General features: G+C 39.9%; 1 protein-coding gene across 5 annotated transcripts in view; it reads right to left on the bottom strand.

Moving 5' to 3' along the window:
* Positions 1–734: 734 nt before the first annotated feature.
* PUS7 (pseudouridine synthase 7) overlaps positions 735–25,090 on the bottom strand; it is a 55,287-nt gene continuing 30,931 nt past the window's right edge. For 4 of the 5 annotated variants that reach the window (XM_036327564.1, XM_036327567.1, XM_036327566.1 and 1 more), the window contains exons 8-16: positions 15,867–15,995; positions 15,060–15,185; positions 11,470–11,531; positions 10,449–10,609; positions 9,383–9,509; positions 6,605–6,706; positions 3,381–3,510; positions 2,864–2,955; positions 735–2,089 (exon numbers count right to left, since the gene is read on the bottom strand). In XM_036327564.1, the coding sequence (XP_036183457.1) occupies positions 1,953–2,089; positions 2,864–2,955; positions 3,381–3,510; positions 6,605–6,706; positions 9,383–9,509; positions 10,449–10,609; positions 11,470–11,531; positions 15,060–15,185; positions 15,867–15,995 (1,066 nt within the window). In that variant the 3' untranslated portion in view covers positions 735–1,952. Of the gene's footprint in view, positions 2,090–2,863; positions 2,956–3,380; positions 3,511–6,019; positions 6,426–6,604; positions 6,707–9,382; positions 9,510–10,448; positions 10,610–11,469; positions 11,532–15,059; positions 15,186–15,866; positions 15,996–25,090 lie in introns of those variants that run through there. The other variant, XM_036327569.1, reaches the window with a different exon arrangement.

Here is a 25,090-nt window from a genome sequence, read left to right as displayed (position 1 = left end):
AAACCCAAAATGGAATATTTAAGAATTGTGGAACAATTTCAAAAGATGTAACATATATATCATTAGAATACCAGAAGACAGAGAGAACAGAGCAGTTAGAAAGGTAATGTACCATATAAACATATTTTTATTGATTTCAGAGAGGAAGGAAGAGGGAGAGATAAACACCGATGATGACACAGAATCATAGATTGGCTGCCTCCTGCACGCCCCCCCCTGGGGACCAACCCTGCAACCCGGGCATATACCCTTACCCAGAACTGAACCCGGACCCTTCAGTCTGCAGGTCAATACTCTATCCACTGATCCAAACCAGCTAAGGCAGTAATGTACCATATTTTAAATCCCTTTTTAATTTCCGAAGTGTGATAGATGTCATTAAAATATGACTGAAAAACAGTCCTCAATCCCATTTCCACTGCCGAATTCGGGACAAATGTCATTCACCCATTCTGTGATATTCCTGATTAAGAGTTACTTTTCATCATCCCGTTCTTTTCCACTCCAGAAAGCAGAGTGGAAGGCAAGTGAATGGTGCTACTGTATGACCTTGAATCCAGTCAAATATACAACCTGATATTCTATACTATTTTCATGATACCACACACCCGATCGTAACACAGCTTTGTGTCCACTCCATTTCTGAGGATCCTTTATTAGTTCCTTGTCTTCAGTCAGAGCCAAGATTCTCATTTGCACTCAATTTTAGATATTATTAATACAACCAGTAGAAAGGAGTTTTTAAAAATATTTATTATATTTGGTTCTAGAAATTATAGAAAATAAAAACTGGTACAATCATGTCACAGATCCTTAGAACGCATATTTATCTTTTCACACCAGACAGGAGTTTTATGCAATGCCAGAAATGGAAATACCTAGGCAGTCAGTGACAAAAGTTAATGCTGCTAAGAGGAGCCCTTGTGAATTTTTAAAGTTTTCTTTTCTGCTATCATTTATTTTTGGGCAAATACTAGTCCAGCGGAAAGAGTTCTGAACATAAAAGGCACCTAGAGTAAAATTTAGACCTTGACTAATAAAAATAGGTACACATGTTTACATTAAGAAAAAAGGCCCTATGAATGCAACTCTTCTGCAAGACAGTGATAATATAAATGCAAAAGCCATTGTAACTAAAAACTCTATAAACAATGACCTGAACCTGTACTTAAGCTAGATAATGGCAATCACTTTTGTGTTCATAAATGCACAGATGTTTCATCATTTAAATAAGCATAAGTACTATGTTTATATTCATAGGTCAGGGGGTGCTGTAATTATTTACCCATCAAGATTTGTTTTGTTGCATTTTCTCTTAAAAATGCATTATTGTGTACTCATTTCATAGATGTTAAAAATTCCCATTGTCCAAGAATGTAGCAAAACCTGCCCTGGCCGGTGTGGCTCAGTTGTTTGGAGTGTTGTCCAGTGCACCAAAAGGTCATGGATTCGATTTCCGGTCTGGGCACATACCTGGGTTTTGGGTTTGATCCCTGGTCGAGGTGAACATGGGAAGGCACCCAATTGATGTTTTTTTCTCTCTCTCTCTCACATTGATGTTTTTCTCTCTGTCTTCCTTCCACTCTCTCTATAAAATCATTAAAATATATTCTTTGGGTGATGATAAAAAAAAAAAAAGTAGCAAAAGCTAAAACTGCCACTTTAAACTAAAGTCCTTTTTCATTATTATAAAGCCAGTAAAGCTGACATTTTACTATGACTTAAGCACCTGAAATACACTGTAACCAATTTATATTCTCTAAGCTAGAATTAGGATCCTCAGGATTTGTATAGGTGTATAAATATTGCAAATTAAGCTAATAAAAACTTGAAAAAATACAAACAATCTTTTACTACAAAGATCCAAAATCCATATAGGTCTGTACTAAGAGAAAGAGGAACAGGAGGCCAGCAAACACTTGTCTGCATTTTCTAATCTGGGGACAAAGGGCTCATCGGAGCCAGGTGGTATTCAGCTGGGTCTGGTTCTTGATGCTGGTATCCATTTTTAGCACTTCACGAATGGCCATGGTAGCGTAGGTAGAAGGAGGAAGAGAAAAATCCATCTTCAGAGCTCTGTATTTGCCTTCTGCCAGGCAAGAAAGAAGAGAACAGTCAGAAACGTAAGGCAGTTGCAGACTGACTGGGGCAAGTCATATAATCTCTACACAAATAAGAGCATTGTGCTCTTTTCCCCCAGGCTTTTCTTTCCCAGGGGGCCGCAGAGAATGAGCCTCCGAAGTAAAAGATCTGTGAGTGTCTGACCCAGTTGACTCTCTGTGAATTCCACCTGGAACTGTCATAAAAAGGGCAGATGACAGAATAGCACAGGAGAGAAATGCATGTAAAATTAAAATAAAAAACAACAATTAGAGCACAGGGTGAAGACAGACAAAGCAATGACAACCAGAATCTGACAATGACAATGCAAATTTAATGTTTTAGATATTCTTCCTGGATTTCCGCTCACCTTTGCTAACTCTCTATGGAGGTGAAGGAGATATTCAATCACCTAAAACAAAAACCTTCTATAACTGTCCTTCATTTTCAGTGGGATTTACTGTTTTAATCACTGACTTCCAGCTATAATCATGAAACTGAGATGACAAAACACAAAACAGAAATTACAGAGTGGATGGGAAGTGGTGGGATTATAAGAGCTTTTTTTGTTTGTTTTTGTATGAGAAATACAGGATATCCCCCCAAAATGTAAAGCACTTTAACAGTTAATAGCTCAATTTTGAAAATGAAATGTATTTTCAATTATAATCATGCCTTTATCATTATTCAAACTGTGTATACATTTTCTGGGGACAACCTATATTTCAAAGTTGATACAGACCTGGTGGTTAAGTAAACTTACCAGAAGCAAAAACTGGTGGTGGTTTCCCTTCTAGATTGTCCACATCTGTGTTGAAGAGTGGAATTTTAGGGTCATCATATGCAACAACTTCCCTTTAAAACATATAAACAAAAAAAGGATAAACGTGAACTTCCATAAAAGGTACCAAATCTTTCATCACCATTTGTTTAGTAAGGAAAACACAGGTCTATTATAGACAATAGTGGAACTACTTAATAACAGAACAGGACCAGATTTTATGCATAAATACTGCTTTTATATTATTATATAGCAAGGTGACAGATGATGCCAGCCTATGGAAAAGAAAATGTTTCCCCAGGATGAAAAATCTTTAATAGGGAAAAAGTTCAGTCTCTTCACATTTGTTCAATGATTTATTGCCAATACAAAAAAAATTAAGCCACTTTCACTGTATGTTTGCCTTCATTTATTTCTTGATGATTTGAAAATTACCAAAAGTAACAGTAATAATATTAGTAATGACAACAGTTCTATTTCATTCTGGACTATTACTCACCAGCTGACGTTCTGAGGACGAATAATGATCTTTCGGTAGGCCCCTGATAAGGAATAATCTCGAATTTTGTGTCTCATGTTGTCGATATCAAGATTATCTGCTGTGAGCATTTCCCTGTAGGCGTCACTAACTAACATAAAGTACAACAAGTTAGTTGGAATGTACCATGTCAGCAAGCTACCTTGAACTAGACTACAGAGTAACATGTAAATTCAGTTGGTTAACCCTAACACAATTAGTCACGCTAATTTATGATCCAGTCTATTCTCTGGAACCAAAACTTAGTGACTAACTAACTAGGACCAGGTCTCTCCAGCTTAGGTTTGAACCTACTTATAAATTACCTTTGCAAACAGCTTCAGTATCTGGGGAGTAAGCTTCCCAAGCTAGTTACAAAAGGCCATTTCATCAGAAGTTACTAAACTACAATTTATACATGCTCAGAGATGGAAGAGAAGATATACAGAAACCTCAAACTCTTCTGGCAGAAGGTAGTTATAAATAAATGTATAAAAATAAGAGACCTGGGAAACCATCTGGCTCACCCGGGCACCTGATGTAGCATCTTTCTCCTAACACCGGAGAGAGCTGCCACAGCCCTCCAGTGGGTGCTAGCCCGTTGCCATGTGAGGTACACAATTATTAAGAAGTCTTCCTCTTCCAAGCTGAAATCTGTCTTCTCGTAATTTCTGTTGACTGCTCTGAAACAAGCAGATTAACGGTCCACTTCCACCTGTATTCATGAGCATTGGACCTTTAAGCCGTAACTTCTCTAGGCCAAACATCGGTTCCCCCAACGGTCCCTCCTTTGACATTTTTGCATTCCGCACCAAATCCCTTTATCTGCCTCTGGGGTAACAAGCTTAAGTTCAACAGTAACTCCAGACACCTTTTTTAAATTTGATTTTATTGGGGTGACATTGGTTTACAAAACCATACAGGTTTCAAGTGTACAACTCAATAAAACACCATCGCACACTGTATCATGAACCCATTGCCCCAAGCAGTCCTTCTAAGTCCCCATTTTCCCTTCCTTTGCACCGCCACCCCCCAATCCAGCCCGTTCCCTCTGGATGCCACCACACTGTTGTCTGTGTCTATGTGTTATATACATATATGTATGTGTTTTTCTCTTAATCCCTTAATTTTCTCTCATCCAGTCCAACTCCAGATACTTTTTATATAGACTACTATCAAACTGAGCCTTTTCTATCTATATATTTGACCTTGGAGCATAAATGTGAGAATTTATATTTAACCCTATTAAATGACCCCTGCAGTTCTTTTTAAATGCTTATTTACATATAATTAATATTAACTATTTTGGATTACACTACTTGCTAATATGATAAGCAGATATCCGTATTCAAGTTATTTATAAAAAATGTTAGGATCAAGGAAAGACTGGCTGAGGACACACTTATCAGGACAACTCAGCTTTGCTGGGCACCAAGTGTAGTAGGCAGTTAGGCGTGACCAGGGCAAGGATGACGGTCCAGGTATGCAGGGTGGAAAGCACTGTGTTTGTGTGCCTAGCAAGAAAGAACAGGGTGGGGCCTCGCCCCCAGGGTGACCTTTCCTCCCCTAGCATATCCCTGGTTATGGGGTAGACCCCCTCAGAGGAGGAATAAAGGAATGGAGAAGAGCCTCAAATGACTCCCATACAAGCCCTTGCACAACCACTCCCTTAAGCATTAAGTCAGCGGTTCTCCACCTGTGGGTCGTGACCCCTTTGGGGGTCGAACGACCCTTTCACAGGGGTCGCCTAAATACATCCTGCATATCAGATATTTACATTACGATTCATAACAGTAGCAAAATTACAGTTATGAAGTAGCAACGAAAATAATTTTATGGTTGGGTCACAACATGAGGACCTGTATTAAAGGGTCGCAGCATTAGGAAGGTCGAGAACCACTGCATTAAGCCCTCAGGACAATGAGGGGCACAGCAACTCTATTAAGTTAATTAACGTGTAAGTGGCAGATTACCATTTCACTGTTTTATAAGTATTTGCATTATGAAAGGATGTTAATCCTAATCATTTCACTATCAGTAAAATTTCAAAGACTATAACAATGATAATTAAAATAATTCTGGCCTCTTGAGAGATGTCTTAACAGGAAAACACCTCCCACAACCCAGGCTTGGCTAGGGGTACTAGTAAGCCTCCAGTTTCAGTTCCACCACATTGGTCCCATGCTCGGAGCTGCTTTCTTTTAAATTTCTGAATCCCTGAACAATAAAAGTTCTAATCTTCGCTCACTCACCCCCACCAATGGCCTCCATGAAGGTAACAAAAGTAATTCTTGCCCTAACCAGTTTGGCTCGGTGGATAGAGCGTCGGCCTGTGGACTCAAGGGTCCTAGGTTCGATTCCGGTCACGGACATGTACCTTGGTTGCGGGCACATCCCCAGTAGGGAGTGTGCAGGAGATAGCTGGATCGATGTTTCTAACTCTCTATCCCTCTAACCCTTCCTCTCTGTAAAAAATCAATAAAATATGTTTAAATAAATAAAATTCAAATTCTTTATTAAAAAAAGTAATTCTTGTTTGTTTGTTTGTTTATTTCAGAGAGGAAGGGAGAGGGAGAGATAGAAACATCAATGATGAGAGAATCATTGATCGGGATCCACCCACAACCCGGGCAGTGCCCTAACCAGGAATTGAACTGGAGAGCCTTCAGTCCGCAGGCTTATTCTCTATCCATTGAGCCAAGCTGGGTAGGGCACAAAAGTAATTCTTAACAGGCTCTGTGGAATGGGAAGTAATTCTAACTTTTTACTTTATAAACTTCTGTGCTTATTGAGTTTTAAAATACAATGAGCTGAAAAGTAAAGTTAAAGTAGAATTATCCATTCACTTTCTCAAGGATTCTTTCTAAAAACTTTCCATCCTTCGTAAGAACTAATGAATTTCAGAAACTTAAATAATAATGCCAATAACAATACTAATAACAACAATACAAATACCAAATACCAAATACCACCATCACCTTGCTTCTTAATTGAAATAATCTGCATGCATCCCTTTCTGGGAGACTTCTACAAGTGAACACAGTTTATATATATTTAAAGTCTAAACATGATAGATAACAAAGTTCTATATTATATTTAAAATAACTGGTTCCCCCCCCCCCCCCCCCTCTTTCTCTACTCTTGGCTGCCAGTGGCGTAATTGTGTTAGACTTTGTTTGAACTATTTCCCCACACAGAGAACTTACTTTTATGCTTTGGGTAGATAACATCAAAACCAGGCAAGGGCATTACCACATCATGGATGGAGTAATTATTAACATCTTCTTCCTCAATGTAGGTGGCTGTGGCTACAAATTCACAAATACGTAAATTAAGAAAAGTTAAGAAAATAGGCAAAATTTTCATGAGCGCAGTCTTCTAAAATTATACACATCTGAGCAGTCAGAAGGGCAAGGTGGTACAGTTCTGTGGTCTACAAAGCTTAAAGAATTTAGAGTTGGAATATATACCTTTCACTTTTTCGACTCTACCCAAGAAATAAAAATCACAGACTTGGAAAAAGTACCAAGTTAAAACTTTTATTTCTCAGCTGCACTTTCATTGTTTGGGAATGCTTGCTTTTAACAAACAGCTCCTTTTCATTATTAAACAATGCTACAAAATACTATTTGGAAAGCTATCACAAATTAATGCATTTTGCTAAGAGAATGAACAATAAAAAACCAAAACAGTCGGTAGTTAGAGGATAAAATATGGTGGCCCACAGGACACTAAAACACACTTGATAGAGCCCCTGGCCGGCGTGGCTCAGTTGGTTGGGCAACGTCCCTTGCACCGATAACTGGTTGGGGCACATACCTGGTTTTCGGGCTCAATCCCCAGTAGGGGGCCTACAAGAGGCAGCCAATTAACGTTTCTTTTTCATATCAGTGTTTTTCTCTCTCTCTCTCCCTTCCTCTCTAAAACCAATAAAACATATATTTTTAAAAAGTTAAAAAAAATATACTGATATGATCAATATTGGGAGGAAAAATATTTAAAAAATTTAAAACAAAATTCACATTTTTTTTACATTGAAATAAACTATGCACAACTTACTTTCTTCACCAAAAATAAGAGCAATGTTTTCTGTCTTATTCCTAGAAAACCACAAAACACACGTTTGTAGGTTTTCCCAGTTTTGCTAATACATCAAGAAGAGGCAGTAAATACAGTCATGGAAAAACAACAGAATAAAGCAGACAAATCAGTTGTCAGTATCCATGGCCTCTGATCCTGTCTTGACCATGAAAGAGAAGTGTTTGACATATACCTGCTAAAAAGCTTATGAAGATATAGGCTCAATAAAGGAATGTAAACAGCAACAACAGATGTGAAACAATGGCAGGGTCTTCCATTCAGTCTTTAACCGTAACTAGTTCCTTTAAGACCATTGAATAAAGATAAAAATCTAGGCCTAGCCAGTTTGGCTCAATGGATAGAGCATCGGCCTGCAGACTGAAGAGTCCCAGGTTCGATTCAAGTCAAGGGCAGGTGCCCAGGTTGCGGGCTCGGTCCCCAGTGGGGGGCATGCAGGAGGCGGCCAATCAATGATTCTCTCTCATCATTGATGTTTCTCTCTCTCCCTTCCTCTCTGAAATCAATAAAAATGTATTTAAAAAAAAAAAAGATAAAAATCTACACTGAGCCCTGACTGGTTTGGCTCCGTGGATAGAGTGTCGGCCTGCGGACTGGAGGGTCCAGGGTTCGATTCCTGTCAAGGGCATGTACCTGGATTGTGGGCACATCCCCAGTGGGGAGTGTGCAGGAGGCAGCTGATTGATGTTTCTCTCTCATCGATGTGTCTGGCTCTCTATCCCTCTCCCTTCTTCTCTGTAAAAAACCAATAAAATATATTTAAAAATATATACATATTAAAAAAAAAAAAGAAAAGGAAAAAAAATCTACAGTGAAATCCTTGCTTGGCAAGCTCACATTTTTCTTTCACCGTCTGGCAATTCCCTTAACTTTCCAATACAGATTTTTTTTTTTTTAATATATTTTATTGATTTTTTTACAGAGAGGAAGGGAGAGAGATAGAGAGTTAGAAACATCGATGAGAGAGAAACATCGATCAGCTGCCTCCTGCACATCTCCTACTGGGGATGTGCCCGCAACCCAGGTACATGCCCTTAACCGGAATCGAACCTGGGACCTTTCATTCCGCAGGCCGACGCTCTATCCACCGAGCCAAACCGGTTTCGGCACCATTACAGATTTTTAATAGCATATTAAAACTCCTGCTATTCAAACATTAATTGTGAGCTTCACTGTAAGATTTATAAAACGTATTCCTTCCTCTCACACCTCCTCAAAATTTATTTCTTCAAAGACCTGATAACGCAATACCTCAACAACAGACAGACTTGTTACTGAATCCCAGCCTTTTCTTTCTTTAACCACCTGTGGAACCCCGGGCACGTGACTGAACCTCATCTGAAGAACGGAAAGAATTCTTGGCAGTATTACCATGAGCTTCAAACTGGAAGACACAGATGCGGGACTTAGCACAAGGACTGGGCACAGTAATAGCTCAGCAGCAGATGAGACTGTCTGGGTGCCTGAGAAACATTTCGGGCTCAAGGTGTGCACAAAATGTTCATTAGAACATGGAAAGTGAGCTCCAATCTGAAGTTAGGAAACTCCTTAACCTGGCCAACAGCCCAGAGGCGGAGTTCATCCCAAAGTGCAGAGTAGCATTTGCTAGGCCCAGATTAAAGCTTGAAGAGGGATTTTAGGTAACATTCAGCCCAAATCTTATTCCAGCTGAGAAAATGGACAGTCAGGCGCTTACTCAAATCAGAGATATATTTTTCATTAAAGATACACATCCAAACTTGTCAGTCTGAGCTTACAATGTCCGTCCATTTCCAAATTACTAGACATCTCTCTCTCTTAACTAGTAGTCAGGCTAGATTTTAAACTCTGGTATCGCATACCTGGACTCTAGTTTGACTGAATAATGACAGTATCTGCCTTTTTACCTCCTTTGAGAACTAGGTCCCCTGGAACAGGCGTCAGTCCGTACTCTTCTATCCTCTTGCTCACCATGTTATTCCACACATAGCTTTGATAGCTATGAATATACATTAAGCGATTATTTCTAGGTATCTGGAGGGAAGGAAAAAAAAAAAAACAGGCAAGAAAAAAAAAAAGTTCTAAATATTAAAAAAATAGAGTACTTTCCAAGGCATCTCACTTTAGTGGTGACCCTACTGTAAGACACTCACACCTTAAACCTCCAATATGTAGCAACCGGTGTTAGACATGGAAGCCCTCACACTCAAGGGTATTCACTACCGGCTGCAGCCACAGCTGCGCCCATGTGCATCCACCGCGCAAACATTCACGCAGATAGGGCCAACACTACAGAACGTATGCCCTCCGTCAAAGACACAGGAATTTCCATGTCAGTTCTAGAGCTAATGGTGCTTTCTCCCCCATAATTTTATGTAAGGGAGAAAACCTAAATGATGGAACTAACAAATAATTTCATGAAGAATCCTGCTTTTTTGAGTACATCCTGGGGAAGAGTCAATAAGACTCAAGTTTGAGTTAAACTGTAGTCTATTCTGGATTGTATTTATCCAAATACTAGTGTAGGCGACACAAGAGTGGGTACCAATTTGCATTACCACAAAGAAACTAAATGAGATACCATCACTTAGACCCCTTACTGTGCAACCCTCTTAACCTGAGGCAGGTTACAGTTCTGATGCCAGAGAATGATCAAGAAATGAACTCAATGATGGATTCTGAGTTTCTCAAAAAGCAAGACAGTGAATTTAAATTTCCTTGTATTTTCCACATCACTGCTCTCCTCGTGCCCTCAATGTAAACTATTATGCCGATACTGTTGGCATCCACGACCCGCCCACATGACCTTCAGAGTCTGAAGAACCACACAAATATTACACACGCCTCAGAGATCACTGAAGGATCCTCATTTACATTCTGTTCTTTCTGAATTTAGTAAAATATTTAAAGATAAAATTTAAAAAGCGTTAAACCACCTTGAGTCATTTGCCTGACTTTACAAATTGCACTCACTATGCCAAATGCAGAGACTATATTCTTCATTCCATATTTTGAAAGTCCTCGAAGCAGCTGCCCTTCCACACACCTTTTGACAGGTAGCTTTCTGAGGGCAGCAGCTGGGTCTTTGGTCTTCGCCCACTCTTCCCTGCATTTAACCAGGTACCCCTTTTCGGCTAAAGGGGGCGGGGGGAGGGAAAGCTGTGATTAAACAATTTATCCAATAGACAGACTTGCATAACTTAAAATGCTTCATACAGAACACAAATTAGAAAATGCTATTTGTAAAAGCTTCTGCTAACCTGAGAATCACCATCAGAAAATAAGAAGATGGGAAATGTATAAAGTTTATAGAACTACACAGCTTTGTCATCACCCCAGGATTTAAAGCCATTACTTGTTCATTATCACAGCTGATTCAACATACCACAAAACCTGGGAGTTCCTTTCTTCCTTCCCCTTTTCTATAGGATTGTCAAATTTAACGGGTTACTTTCCTTAAAATTAGATAATTTTATCTCTTTTAAATATGCAAATGAATGATTACCCAAAGTGGGCATCATTTTTGATCATCTGTAAAGTAGTACTTAAATCATTTTTCATGCAGTATGATTTTAGAAATATTTTCTGGAAAGTTTTAGTGAATTTTTCAAACTAAAGATTCTCAATATGTTTTTGCCAAGTTTTTATATTCTATTACACTTTTAAAAATTAACTACAAATGAAATATATTTGGATTCCTGTGTTCAAAGATTTAATAGTGCATGGAGAAAAGGGAATGAATGTATTCATTTATGAATTAATAAATCAGATGAGCTAAAAAGCTGAAAACAGCATATAAATGATAAATCTCAAACATGTACATAAACCTTATGAAAATAAAGAAATAAACTATATTTTTATTTTACCAATAAAACCCAGTTTTTAAAAACTCTGAAATAACTCCCCTAATTTTCACATACTTTCATTCACAGCAATGCCATGAATATCTAGGCATATATTCTATTTTTTTTCATAACATGAATTTTATTCTCACCTCCAGAACGGGGTTTCAATATTAAATCCATGACTTCAGCCCAAGAATTTTGTAGTATAGCTCTAAAATTAAACAGCATTTAATTTAGTTACTTTCACATTACGATGAAACTTTGTATGTCCAAATCTGTGGAGTCAACAAATCACATTGACTTCTATTTTGCTAAATTTAAAAGTAAACAGAAAACCTAATATGATATAGATTTCAAATGTAAATGCCAAAAGAACTTAAAAATAGAGAGAAGATCCTGTTCTACCCAAATTGCGCACAGCCCTTTATAGTGAAGCCAAACTCCTCCAGCCAAGTAGCTGAAGCTGTTTTATCACAACAAAGGCCCAGTTTGTTCCATGAGTACGTATTTTGTTTCTTCAGTTAAAACCTTCAGAGACACATAATAAATTTGGACCAGGGAATTTTTAGTTATTAAAAAAAAAGAGAGAGAGAAGAAAAAAACGTAAGTTCTACTCATAACATTTAATACCACTTCACACTTTTAAAATTCTATAAATTTTATTAAAAAGTGTAAATACCTTGCCCTAGCTGGTTTGGCTCAGTGGATAGAGCATCGGACTGTGGACCAAAGGGTCCCAGGTTCGATTCTGGTCAAGGGCACATGCCTGGGTTGCAGGCTCGATCCCCAGCTGGAGGTGTGCAGGAGGCAGCCAATCAATGATTCTCTCTCATACTTGATGTTTCTATCTCTATTTCCCTCTCCCTTCCTCTCTGAAATCAATAAAAATATATTTTTAAAAAAGTGTAAATACCACACAGTTATGCTTTAAGTTGCTACATATGGTATTATCTGTAAAAAAAGTTAAGTCTTTAGATACCAAAACTTGTTTGAAACTGCTCAAAAAAATTTCTCCCCATGTTTTTGTAAACTTCTTACCTAATGAAACAGAAAACAACTTATCCTTTTCTATTATTCTTTTCAAAATGAAAAAGCCTTTATTTTTGCTGATTGTAAGTTATGCATGCATCTTAAAAATTAAACAGTACATAAGAAAGTTACCTGTTATCTAACCTCTAAGAATTTAAAGTTAACACTTTAGAGAGTATTTTTTAAAACTTTTTGATGCATCTATAAGCATATGCAATTTTCCTTTCTTCTATTAAACTATCTTTTCCCATACAGAAGTTATATTTTGTGTAACATTTCTGGTTTTGGAGTCACGCTTAGAAAGACTTTCTCTAACAAAATATAGAAATCCTTTCTATTAATTTGTTTTGTTTTTTCCCTCCAGTTAATTAGTATTTTTACTTTTCACATTTAGGTTACTCTATATGGGATATTTTGTATATTAAATTGTATGAAGTGCTATTTAGTATCTGTTGATGAGATCATATTACTTTTTTATTTTTTAAAACTTATATTATTTATTTATTTCAGAGAGGAAGGGAGAGGGAGAGAGAAACAGAAACATCAATGATGAGAGAGAATCACTGACCAGCTGCCTCCTGCAAGCAACACACTGGGGATTGAGTCCGCAACCTGGGCATATGCCCTGACAGAGAATCGAACCGTGACCTCCTGCTTCATAGGTTGAGGCTCAACCACTGAGCCATGCTAGCTGAGCATATGAATTCTAAATCTACTAATACAACAAATTACATTAATAAATTTCCTCTTGATGGCCATCCTTGAAGTCCTGGAACAAGCTACGGTATTATCAATCTTTTATTTTTTTTAATATACTTTTATTGATCTCAGAGAGGAAGGGAGAGGGAGAGATAGAAACATCAATGATGAGAGAATCACTGATCGGTTGCCTCCTGCACGCCCCCCCACTGGGAATCAAGCCCACAATCCAGGCACGTGCCCTGGCAGGGAATCAAACCGTGACCTCCTGGTTCATAAGTTGAGGCTCAGTCACTGAGTCGTGCCACCTGGGCTTTGCCAATTTTTAAATCAGGTTGTTGCTGTTTTTTAATTGAGATGTAGAAATTCTCTCTATATTTTGGATATTAATCCCTAATCAGGTATTTGCAATATTTTCTCCTATTCTGTGGATTGCATTTTCATTGTTGAGTGTCCTTTGTGTGCCAATATTTTTATTTTTATTATTTATTTATTTTCCTCACAATAGTGATTTTATTAAATGATCTGCTTTATAAAACATTGCAGACATCATAATTGTTAACACAACAACTTACCAAATTGTAGTTAACTGGTGCAGGTTGCTGAGCATGTTTTATAAAGGAAAGGGAATGCCAAAACCCTCTTTAAAGTTATTCCATTGCAGCCCAGGAAAACGAAGGAGATTTGTTTCTCAGACACTTAAAGTAGGCAAGTAAAACAGGTGAGTTTCCCTCCCACATCTGAAGCACTCACCAGTAGAATAGTCTGATAAACTAGACCAGGGGTCCTCAAACTACGGCCCGCGGGCCACATGCAAATACAAATATTGTATTTGTTCCCGTTTTGTTTTTTTACTTCAAAATAAGATGTGCAGTGTGCACAGGAATTTGTTCATAGTTTGTTTTTTTAAAAAATATATTTTATTGATTTTTTACAGAGAGGAAGGAAGAGAGATAGAGAGTTAGAAACATCGATGAGAGAGAAACATCGATCAGTTGCCTCCTGCACATCTCCCACTGGGGATATGCCCGCAACCCAGGTACATGCCCTTGACTGGAATCGAACCTGGGACCTTTCAGTCCGCAGGCCGATGCTCTATCCACTGAGCCAAACCGGTTTCGGCCATAGTTTTTTTTTTAAACTATAGTCGGCCCTCCAACGGTCTGAGGGACAGTGAACTGGCCCCCTGTTTAAAAAGTTTGAGGACCCCTGAACTAGACAGTCTGCACTCAAGAGATTCCACATTCACTTCAAAGTTGGAGGGCTTTTAATTTTGGATTTTTTGGGGTTTTTTTTTGTATTTAAAGCAGTCCTTATTTGTATTTTTCTTTTAAAATATATTTCTTTATTTATTTCAGAGAGGAAGGGAGAAGGTGAGAGAGATAGAGACATCAATGATGAGAGAGAATCATTGCTTGGCTGCCTCCTGCACACCCCCCACTGGGGAACGAGCCCACAACCCAGGCATGTGCCCTTGGCCGGAATCGAACCCGGGACCACTGAGCCAAGCCAGTTAGGGCCTTATTTGTATTTTTATTTTTTTAAATATATTTTATTGATTTTTTACAGAGAGGAAGGGAGAGAGATAGAGAGTTAGAAACATCGATGAGAGAGGAACATCGATCAGCTGCCTCCTGCACATCTCCTACTGGGGATGTGCCCGCAACCCAGGTACATGCCCTTGACTGGAATCGAACCTGGGACCTTTCAGTCCGCAAGCCAACGCTCTATCCACTGAGCCAAACCGGTTTTGGCCTTATTTGTATTTTTAAAAATATTTTTTAAAAACTGAATTTTAGAGCCCTAGCTGGTTGCGGGCACATCCCCAGTAGGGGGTGTGCAGGAGACAGCTGATCGATGTTTCTCTCTCATCGATGTTTCTAATTCTCTCTCCCTCTCCCTTCCTCTCTGTAAAAAAAAAAATCAATAAAATATTTTTTAAAAACCCCACCACCTGCTTCTTTTTTTATGAGAGCTCTTTTAGATGAGAGTATAGAACTTGAATACAAACCTTCCAACTTGGTATGTGGGGACGGCTGTAGTTCCAAATCTTTGCATTCCGTAGTAGTTAATAAAACCAATCTCTTTGAGAGAGTTCATGGCTTGTTCTACTTGGCCATCAGTTCCTGTTATATTTCTGTAGGGGCCCAGATTATCCAGAGGAAAAAATTCACAGTCAAACACATTCAGGAATGCACATCATAAATGACACGGGTTGGTTTCCATGCTTTCCCCGTGCTCCTTGCAGCTTTCTCTCTGCTTCCTGACGACTTTGATATTTCTTTTTTTTAAATTGTGGTAAAAGAGATGTAACATTAAACTGACCATTTTAGCCATTTTCAAGCTTATAGTGGCATTAAGGACATGCACAATCTTGCGTAACCTTCAATGGTACCCACTTTTGGAACTTTTTCATCTCTTCCCAAACCGAAACTCTACACCCATTAAACACTAACTCTTCACCCTCTCCTACATCCCCGGCCCAGGAAACCTCTTCTACTTTCTGGGTCTAGGATTTGCCTATTCTAGGCCTCACACGTAAGTGGAACAATGCATTCTTTGTCTTTTAACACAGTATTTAAGGAGATGGCGTCTTTCCAAAAGTGGTGCTGAGTTTTTAGAGGGGTGTCAGTACAAATACTCCAGTCGTATTTGCTCCCCCAACCCTATGAGGCCACTCTGCCTTCCCTTGCTGCCATGCCTGCTAGTATCAGTTCACCTAGATTAATAACTGCTGTTTTTTCCTTATGAGGGCACATCGAGTATAGATGTGACTAGGCAAGACCCTTCCTGGTCTGCACCTGACCCAGTTCCTTACCTGAGAACAACAGTGAAGTGATTCCCTTGGAGCTCTCCCAATTTCAGAGGGTTTTTCTGATAGCTGAAATTCCCGAGCTTGAAGTTCATCAAGCACTTGTTCAAGTGGGCAAGTCTTTGCGCAGTTATTCTAAAAAAAACCCCAAAACCGCAACAATAATAAATAAACAGAGCAGAGAGTGTTACAGGTGAGAGCCCGTCAGGACCTTCCTTTCCAGGGGTTTTAAAGGCTGAGTGTTTAGGGGTGATCATGGAGGCTGTGCCACTGGACACATTAGGCTACATGAGACCACTCTATCAAGCCTGGGAGATGTAGCAAGTCTACCTAAAAAAAGGAGCCCCTGAGAATCCCAAACTAGATGAACACAAAGAGGCCCACACCAAGACATATCATAATTAAGATGCAAAAGGTTAAAGACAAAGAGAGAATCTTAAAAGCAGCAAGAGAAAAACAGTTAGTTACCTAAAAGGGAGCTCCCATAAGACTGTCAGCTGATCTCTGCACAGAAACTTTGCAGGCCAAAAGGGATTGGCAATATTCAAAGTGAGGAAAAGCAAGGACCTACAACCAAGATTACTCTCCTCAGCAACGTTAGCTTTTTGAATTAGAGGACAGAAAAAGAGCTTCCCAGATAAGAAAAAGCTAAAGGAGTTCATTATTACCAAACCAGTATTATATGAAATGATAAAAGCTATTTTTTAAGAAGAAAAAAAGGATAAAAATATGAATAAAAGGTAATAAATATGTATCTATCAATCAGATCTAAAAAACAAAATAAATGAACAAGTAGATCAGAAACAGACTTATAGATACAGAGAACATTTTGACGGTTGTCAGTTAGGAGGGGGTGGGGTAATGAGTAAAAAAGGTGAAGGGATTAAAAAGTACAAATTGGCCCAGCCAGGATGGCTGTTTGTTGAGTGTCATCCCTTGCACCAAGAGGTCGATTTCCAGTCCGGGCACATGCCTGGGTTGTGGGCTAGATCCCCAGTAGGTGGAGTGCAGGAGGCCAACAACTGATGATTCTCATCAATGAGAGAAAGAGAGAGTGAGAAATATTGATGTGAGAGAGATGCATTGATTGACTGCCTCCAGCACACATCCCAACTGGGGCTGGGGATGGAATCTGCAATCCAGGCACATGCCCTTGACTGGGAATCAAACTCGTGACCCTTCAGTGCCAGGGCCAAAGCTTTAACCACTGAGTTTCACTGGTCAAGGCTGGGGTGATATTTTTTAAATGTTGACTATCCTGCTCTCCCAATCTTTCATCCAGCTGTTCAGCTTCCCCAGGAAAAATGCTGCCATGTGTAAAAGAGTGTTTTTCTGTATCTACCATTGCTTAGTTGGCCTTCTTCTATAAGTAAGGACTACATAGTAAAATGTCAGTTAAATTCAGGAATCCTTTTTTTAAAAAAATATATTTCATTGATTTTTTACAGAGAGGAAGGGAGAGAGATAGTTAGAAACATCGATGAGAGAGAAACATCGATCAGCTGCCTCCTGCACATCTCCTACTGGGGATATGCCCGCAACCCAGGTACATGCCCTTGACCGGAATCGAACCTGGGACCTTTCAGTCCGCAGGCCGACGCTCTATCCACTGAGCCAAACCGGTTTCGGCAGGAATCCTTTTAAATAGCCCTGGGACATAAAGCATAGTTAGAAAGGATATCCTAAATCCTAATGCCTAGTCAGATATGTATTTTTAATTAGCCCAAGAATATGTAGCATACTTATATAGTTGTTTATAGTAAAAAGGGTACTTTTAATTTTGTTTCCTTTTGACTTAGAGTAGTCAAAAGACACACTTTTTTTTTTTTTATCATGTCTCACTTAGAGCAGTGTTGGCCTCCTTCACTGCTGGTCTTTCACTAGTTTACTAGTATATTGGTTGCAGCGACAAATAAAAGGACTCTGAGCACTGTGGTCCTAGGGGCTTTGACCGGGACTTTCTGATTCTCCCTCCCAGTCAACTTCTGATGCCAAAAGTAGCTTTGGAAAGGAGGAGAATGGGCCATGCTGACTCAGGAAGGTTTGCCCCTCTCGCCGTGTTTTAATTTACGGAGTCTCCTCGTTCTAAGCAACAAGAGGGTTAAGAGGAGGGAAAGTGTTCTTCACACAGAAACCAGCAACTGTGTCAACTGCTGCTCAGGAGCTTTGGCTCTGCATTTTAAATTAACAGCATCATACATACCTTTCGGCTTTTTGTTCTTTTTTAAAGGTAGGTTGTGGAGTACAAATACTGCCCCCGGGACCTGGCTATAAAAATACGTATTTATATTATACTTACAGATCTATATTTATGTGCAACGATACTGTGGCTGCTGCTGCTTTTTAACTGGTTTTGTTATTATCTGACAAAGTGTTGCCTCTTTTCCATTCAACAGAGTCATATACAAACATCACACAGATTTGTTCATTCAGTTGTATTTTAAAAATTGTTTTAACAAAATACTTTCCTTTAATTTCACCCCTTTTATGTTATAGTTAAGATGTGCTAAAAGGTAACTTACATTACCTATGGAATTCATTTCAGGATAGTGAAGGAGGATGTTACAGACTGCCATAGAAAAGGAGAGGGTTGGATCTGACAGGGCTGAGAACCATCTGTCTAGGGGTCCAGAGATGGTGTGAAAGCAGAACTGAAAAAGAAGCCCTGAACATTTTTGTCAACTCCAAACCAGGCTCCTTGGACACAGCCTCCCCTACCATCCCCATAAGACTTCCGTGCCTTGCCCAGAGCAGTCACTGTATGGGCCCTTGCAGCCCATTCTAAGCCATCGTGTGCCAGCAGGTGTTTTTTGAATTGGGTTGGGAGGTGTGGCCAGAGTATCAGGAAGAAATCCCTAGGGTTAATCCCAGGTCTCTTAAGATTTTAAAGATACGAGGAAGTTTTAAATATTATGAGAAAAAATAAAATAAAATAATTAACACCTATGCATTTTGTGATCTGCTCACATGTCTTTCTATTGTTCACGTCGTAAGAATTTTTTGAAGCCACATTTAAAAAGAGAGGGAAAGAAGAAAGTAACCTTTTGGAAACTGTTGTTATTATTATTGTATTGTTGAGGAATCCACATCTGTGACTGTCATGTTAACAGTGACACGTTCTTAAGGTAACTACACACCACTCTGGACTTTCTCTTATAACCACTGTCTTCTCTTTCTACCTCAGCTGAACACCCAGACTCATGAGGCCTCAGTCTCTGCCCTTCCATTCCTGGAAGGTCCCAAAGCCAACCATGTGGGAGGTTTTATCCAAGGAGAAGACCGCTTTGTCTTGCCGGATGACAAACCCTCTACTTTGCTTTATGAGGCAGATAGCAACCCCAAACCACCGACAGGTTGGGACCTGCGCAGGCCTCAAGACAGCTATATTTTTATGTTTAAATTTTTTTTTAAAATATATATTTTTTATAATATATTTTTATTGATTTCAGAGAGGAAGGGAGAGGGAGAGAGAGACAGAAACATCAATGATGAAAGAGAAAATCATTGATCAGCTGCTTCCTGCACACCCCACACTGGGGATTGAGCCCACAACCCAGGCATGTGCCCTTGAATGGAATCGAACCCAGGACCCTTCAGTCCGCAGGCTGTCAATCTATCCACTGAACCAAACCAGCTAGGGCCTGTTTAAGTTTTTGATCCAGCCCTGGCCATTTGGCTCAGTGGATAGAGCTTCAGCCTGTAGACTGAAGGGTCCCAGGTTCGATTCAAGTCAAGGGCACATGCCCGGGTTGTGGGCTTGATCCACAGTGTGGGGTGTGCAGGAAACAGCCGATCAATGATTCTCTCTCTCATCACTGATGTTTCTATCTCTCTCTTCCTCTCTGAAATCAATAAAAAATATATATATAAAAAATATATTTTTTAAATCTACCTGGAATGTGTTTAGAATAGGGAATTAAGGTAAGGAGCAACTTTAATTTTATTTTCAGATGGCTACTCAGTTATCTCAGCCACATTCACTGATTCAACCAATCAAATCTGCTGACTTTAAATGCTACTTTGAATGTGTACTAAATCTGTGGATGTATCTGGGTCTAATTATTCTACCTATTTCTGTGCCAGTATCAAATTGCTTTAACTGCTATATTTCAATATGCTTTATTTATTTTTTTAATATAATAAATAATGCTTTATTTTTTAAATGAAATCATATATATATATATACATATATATATATATATATATATATATATATTCTTTTTTATTGACTTCAGAGAGGAAGGGAGTGGGATAGAGAGATAGAAACATCAATGATGAGAGAGCATCATTGATTGGCTGTCTCCTGCACGCCCCACACTGGGGATCAAGCCCGCAACCTGGGCATGTGACTGACCAGGAATTGAACTGTGACCTCCTGGTTCATAGGCTGACTCTCAACCATGGAGCCATGCCAGCTGGGCTCTTCTTCTTCTTCTTCTTTTTTTTAAATGAGTTGAGATAAAATTAACATAAAGTTTATCATTTTACCTTTATAAAGTGTATAATTCTGTGGTTTCTAATATAGTCACAAGGTTGTGAAACTGCCACCACTATCTAATTCCAGAACAATTCCATTACCCCCAAAAGAAACCTTTTACTTATTAACCCTATTCCTTCTCCCTGCAGCCTCTGGAAAACACTAGCCTACTTTCTGTCTCTATAGATTTATCTGTTTTGGACATTTTATATGAATATACTCATATAACATGAGACCTTTTATATCTGACTTCTTTTACTTAGTATAATGTTTTTTAAGATTCATCCATGTGGTAGTATGTATCCGTACTTCATTCCTTTTTTTGGCAGAATCATATTCTGTTGCCTGTTCTTGAATATACAACAGACATGTATTTCTGAATCCCTCTAGCACAGCAGAAAGCAAGAGCTGTATTCAGTTCTTGTTGGTCTGGGTGCTCCTGGAGAACGGCTGAAATGGAGTTGACAGTATCTTCACAAAATTGTTCACAGTTTTAACTTTGATGACCCTGGATCAAGCTTTTTGGTTGTAAACTCATAGCCAATACTGTGAATAAGTTGGCAATACCCAAATCTCACTTTTAAATGCCAACTTAAGCAGCATGTTGCACAAAAGGCCTTTATTAACAAAGCCAGGGAAATACTGGCTCAGGCTCAGAAAGGAGACTGGGAGGGAGAGGCAGGAAAAGAAACAAATCATTCTGAACGAAGCTGTTCCTGCTTGGGATCCTGTTAAAATTACGAGGTGGCTTTGGGGAGCTGCATGAAGCTGAAAAGAAATGCAGCTTATCCCCAGGACTGGCCGACTCAGAAACTGTGAAATCCTCGCATGGGAGAGCGGATTTACCCTGTGCAAAGTGTTCAGGGGAACGGCCCATCTGCCCAGCTCCACATCCATTAAGCAAACTAAGGGTACAGCCTGCATCTGTAAGATAGGTGCTATGGGCTGTGCGAAGGCCAGCATTTAGGTGTCTAATGTAGTTTCTTACTATCAACAGATGATAAAGGCAACAAAGGTCTGAAGACAGATCAGCCTTGTGATTAAGTGTGACACCTGGTGGCTGACCAAGAAGGAAATAAATTCCTTCACTCTTCAAATATTCAAAAATTTCACATCATATAGTAATGCAATATAAATGAATGAGGTGCCTTTTTTTTGACTTTCAAATTAGCAAATGACTTTTTAGAAAGTCATAACACATGCTTGGTCTAAAGAACCAGTGTGGAGAATTCTGGAGAAGCAGAATAAAGATAGGTACCACCTTTCTACCCAGCAATTAGGATTTCCTATTGAAAACCTAAAACCTAGAATTTCACATTCCCTTTAAATCAGTAATTCCACTGCCCTAGCCAGTGCGGCTCCGATGGTAGAGCGTAGTCCCATGCACCGACAAGTCACCAGTTTGATTCCTGGTCAGGGAACATGCCTGGGGTTTCAGACTTGATCCCCAGTTGGGAGCATGCAGGAGGCCGCAGATTGATGTTTCTCTCATCAATATTTCTCCCTCTCTCCCCCCTTCTCCCCCTCTCCCCCTCAAATCAATTAACATAAAAAACCTTTTAAAAAATCAGTAATTCGGGGGGGCGGGGGGGACAGGAGCGGGCTGGAAGAGGTTAATAGGGGAAAAAGGAGGATCTATGTAATCCTTTCAACAATAAAGATTAAAAGAAAAAAAATTGGTAATTCCACTGCTAAATTTATCTTAATGAAGTTATTACAGATGTGTGCCAAAATTCAGCTACCAATATGTCTGTCATGGAATTGCTTATGAAAGCAAGAAATGGGAAACAATATAAACATTCAGAAACAAAGTAATCGTTCATAAATTAGGATATATCCATATATTTAAATACCTTCTGCTATGTAATATAATGTTGTTGTTATTTTTAAATATTTTCTATTGATTTTTTTACAGAGAGGAAGGAAGGGGGATAGAGAGTTAGAAACATCGATCAGCTGCCTCCTGTACACCCCCCACTGTGGATGTGCCCACAACCAAGGTACATGCCCTTGACCGGAATCGAACCTGGGACCCTTCAGTCCGCAGGCTGACACTCTATCCACTGAGCCAAACCGGTTAGGGCTGTAATGTTTTTATTAACAGAGAAAGAAATGCATCATTTATTATTCACAAGAAAGGGACATACTTGATATAAATATTTTGGCTTATGGGAGAAAATATGCCAGGCTACGAACAAAGCAATCTCTGAGGGAGTACAATTATGGCAGAACTTTCATTTCCACCTGATTTCTTCTGTGTTGAAAACAAAACTAACCAACTTAAATTTTAATTTAGGCGAAAAATTCACAGAGCCAGCCAGAAAGAACAGGACTTGACTATCACAATACTTTAGATAACAAAGAGAAGGCAACAACCCCGTGTCCCACATCCAGAGTCTGGGAGCCTGAGCTCTCAAGCCCCTGTTGCTCACCCATTCTTCAGAGTTCCTGACCAGCCCTGGCCCCATTTCCTACAGAGGCTGTTTCAAATCTTCACACTTTTCTCAAATTCCCTTCCCCACTCCTGCCCTGTTCACTCTCAACAGATGACCACATTCGATGCGTCACAGGAGGAAAAAGATTAGGCAGGAAGGTAAGAGCACCACCATTTCAAGTGTTTCCTCCTGCTCTCTCTCAAATACATCACACCTGCACACACCTCTGTCATGGAGAGAACGTGCTCTCACTCTGCTTTACTGCCACAGCATACCACTGTCCCCAGGTCAGGGAAAAAAAGGACTGGAGAATCCATTATGATGCAACCAGGAGCTCAATCCCTGGTTCTAGTGAATCAGAAAAGTGATGGGAAAGAAGCCAGGTTATGGGGTAAAGAGGAGATGCCACGTCAAATTCATTATGAAAAGATAAGGGAATTACAAGTAAATATAAATATTTATTTTAAGTGGGGACAGCCAGCACAGATGTCTTATTTTTAATCCCATATAATAAAAGCTCAGCGACCGAATGGCGGAACAACCAGAATGACTGGTCAACCAGTCGCTATGACGCACACTAACCACCAGAGGGCAGATGCTCAATGCAGGAGTTGCCCCCCTAGTGGTCAGTGCGCTCCCACAGTGGGAGTGTCACTGGGCTGACCAGGATGAGTGGCGCTCCCACAGTGGGCCAATCTCCACTGGCCAAGCCTCACCAGTGCATGAATCCCGTGCACCGGGCCTCTAGTTATAGTATAACTAACATAAGGTAAAGTATACATATTAAAAACGTACGTTTTAATATGTGAATAATCTCGTGAAACCATCACCACATTCAAGGTAATGAACATGTATGTGCATCACCCCCAAGTTTCCTCCTGCCCGTTTATCTTGTCCTCCCAGCATTCCTCACCTCAGGGGTGCACTCAGATGAAAGCCTTTACCTTCGCTGAACTGACTGGGTTCAGACTCCTGTTCTCCCTCCTCAGGATGTGCCAATACCTCCAAGATCTCCAGTTTCAGCTCTATTGCTTTGCCCACAACTCATAATCCTGCCTCTAAACACAACTTCCTCTGTGTAGATCAAGTCCAACATCCTGAATATGACCTTGTAGGGCCCTTCAAATCTGGATTCTGCCTACCCCCAAGCCTATTTCTTGCTGTGCTCCCACACAACTAAAGTACGTGCCAGGTACCAAATGTGCTATGTTCCCAATTCCATCCCAGTGTCTTTTCACAAGCTGTTTTCTTAGTTTGGAACACATAACCCTAGACCTGCCGCAGCCCCAGGAAACTCCTACTCATCCTTCTAGACCAGTGGTTCTCATCCAGGGGCAATTTTGCCCTTCACGGAAAAATGGCAATGTCTGGAGACATTTTTGCTTGTCAAAGTTAGGTGGCAGGGGGAATGCTACTGATATCTAGTGGGTAGACAGCAGCCAGGGCTGCTGCTAAATGTCCAACAATGTACAGGATGACCCGCAACAGAATTATCTAGCCCAAAATGTCAACAGTAAAGAGAATGAGAAGCCCTGATCTAGATTAAAACTCTAGTATCCCATTTTCTGAGAAAACCTTCCCTGGCTGTCCCCCAACAATGAGTCCCTGGCTTTGCTGTCAGATCTACCCTAATACCACCAATATCCTTCTATTTCAGCATTAATCTCACTGTGTGATGGGTTCTGATTTACTGGTCTGCTCTACTAAATAACTGTTTCAGAAGCAGAGACCATCTTTTCCATCTGCATATCTGCAGTGTGTCACAAAAGTGCTCGTTCACTGTTTTGTATTAAAATTTTAAGTAACTTATCCTATATAATAAAAGGCTAATATGCAAATTGACCAAATGGCAGAATAACTGGGCGCTATGACACAATGACCACCAGGGGGCAGACGCTCAACACAGGAGCTGCCCCCTGGTGGTCAGTGTACTCCCACAGGGGGAGCGCCACTCAGCCAGAAGCCAGGCTCACAGCTAGCGAGCACAGTGGCGGTGGCGGTAGCCTCTCCCGCCTCTGCGGCAGTGCTAAGGATGTCTAACTGCTAGCTTAGGCAGTCGGACACCCCTCAAGGGCTCCCAGACTGAGAGAGGGCGCAGGCCAGGCTGAGGGACAACCCCGAGTGCACAAATTTGGAGCACTGAGCCTCTAGTTTTTAATAATGAACGAACAAGAGAAAGAGAGAGAGAGAGAAAGATGCACTATCCTCATAGCTCTGCCACAAAAATCCCTTAAAATCACACAAATAATACCTGTGTGCTCTAAAAACTTTGGGAAATACAAATAAGCAAGCAAGTAAAGAAACAGAAAAACAACTTT

The sequence above is a fragment of the Myotis myotis genome, unplaced genomic scaffold (assembly GCF_014108235.1).
Source record: "Myotis myotis isolate mMyoMyo1 unplaced genomic scaffold, mMyoMyo1.p scaffold_m19_p_11, whole genome shotgun sequence".
NCBI classification, from domain to species: domain Eukaryota; kingdom Metazoa; phylum Chordata; class Mammalia; order Chiroptera; family Vespertilionidae; genus Myotis; species Myotis myotis.
This window is presented reverse-complemented; position numbering and strand designations above follow the sequence as displayed.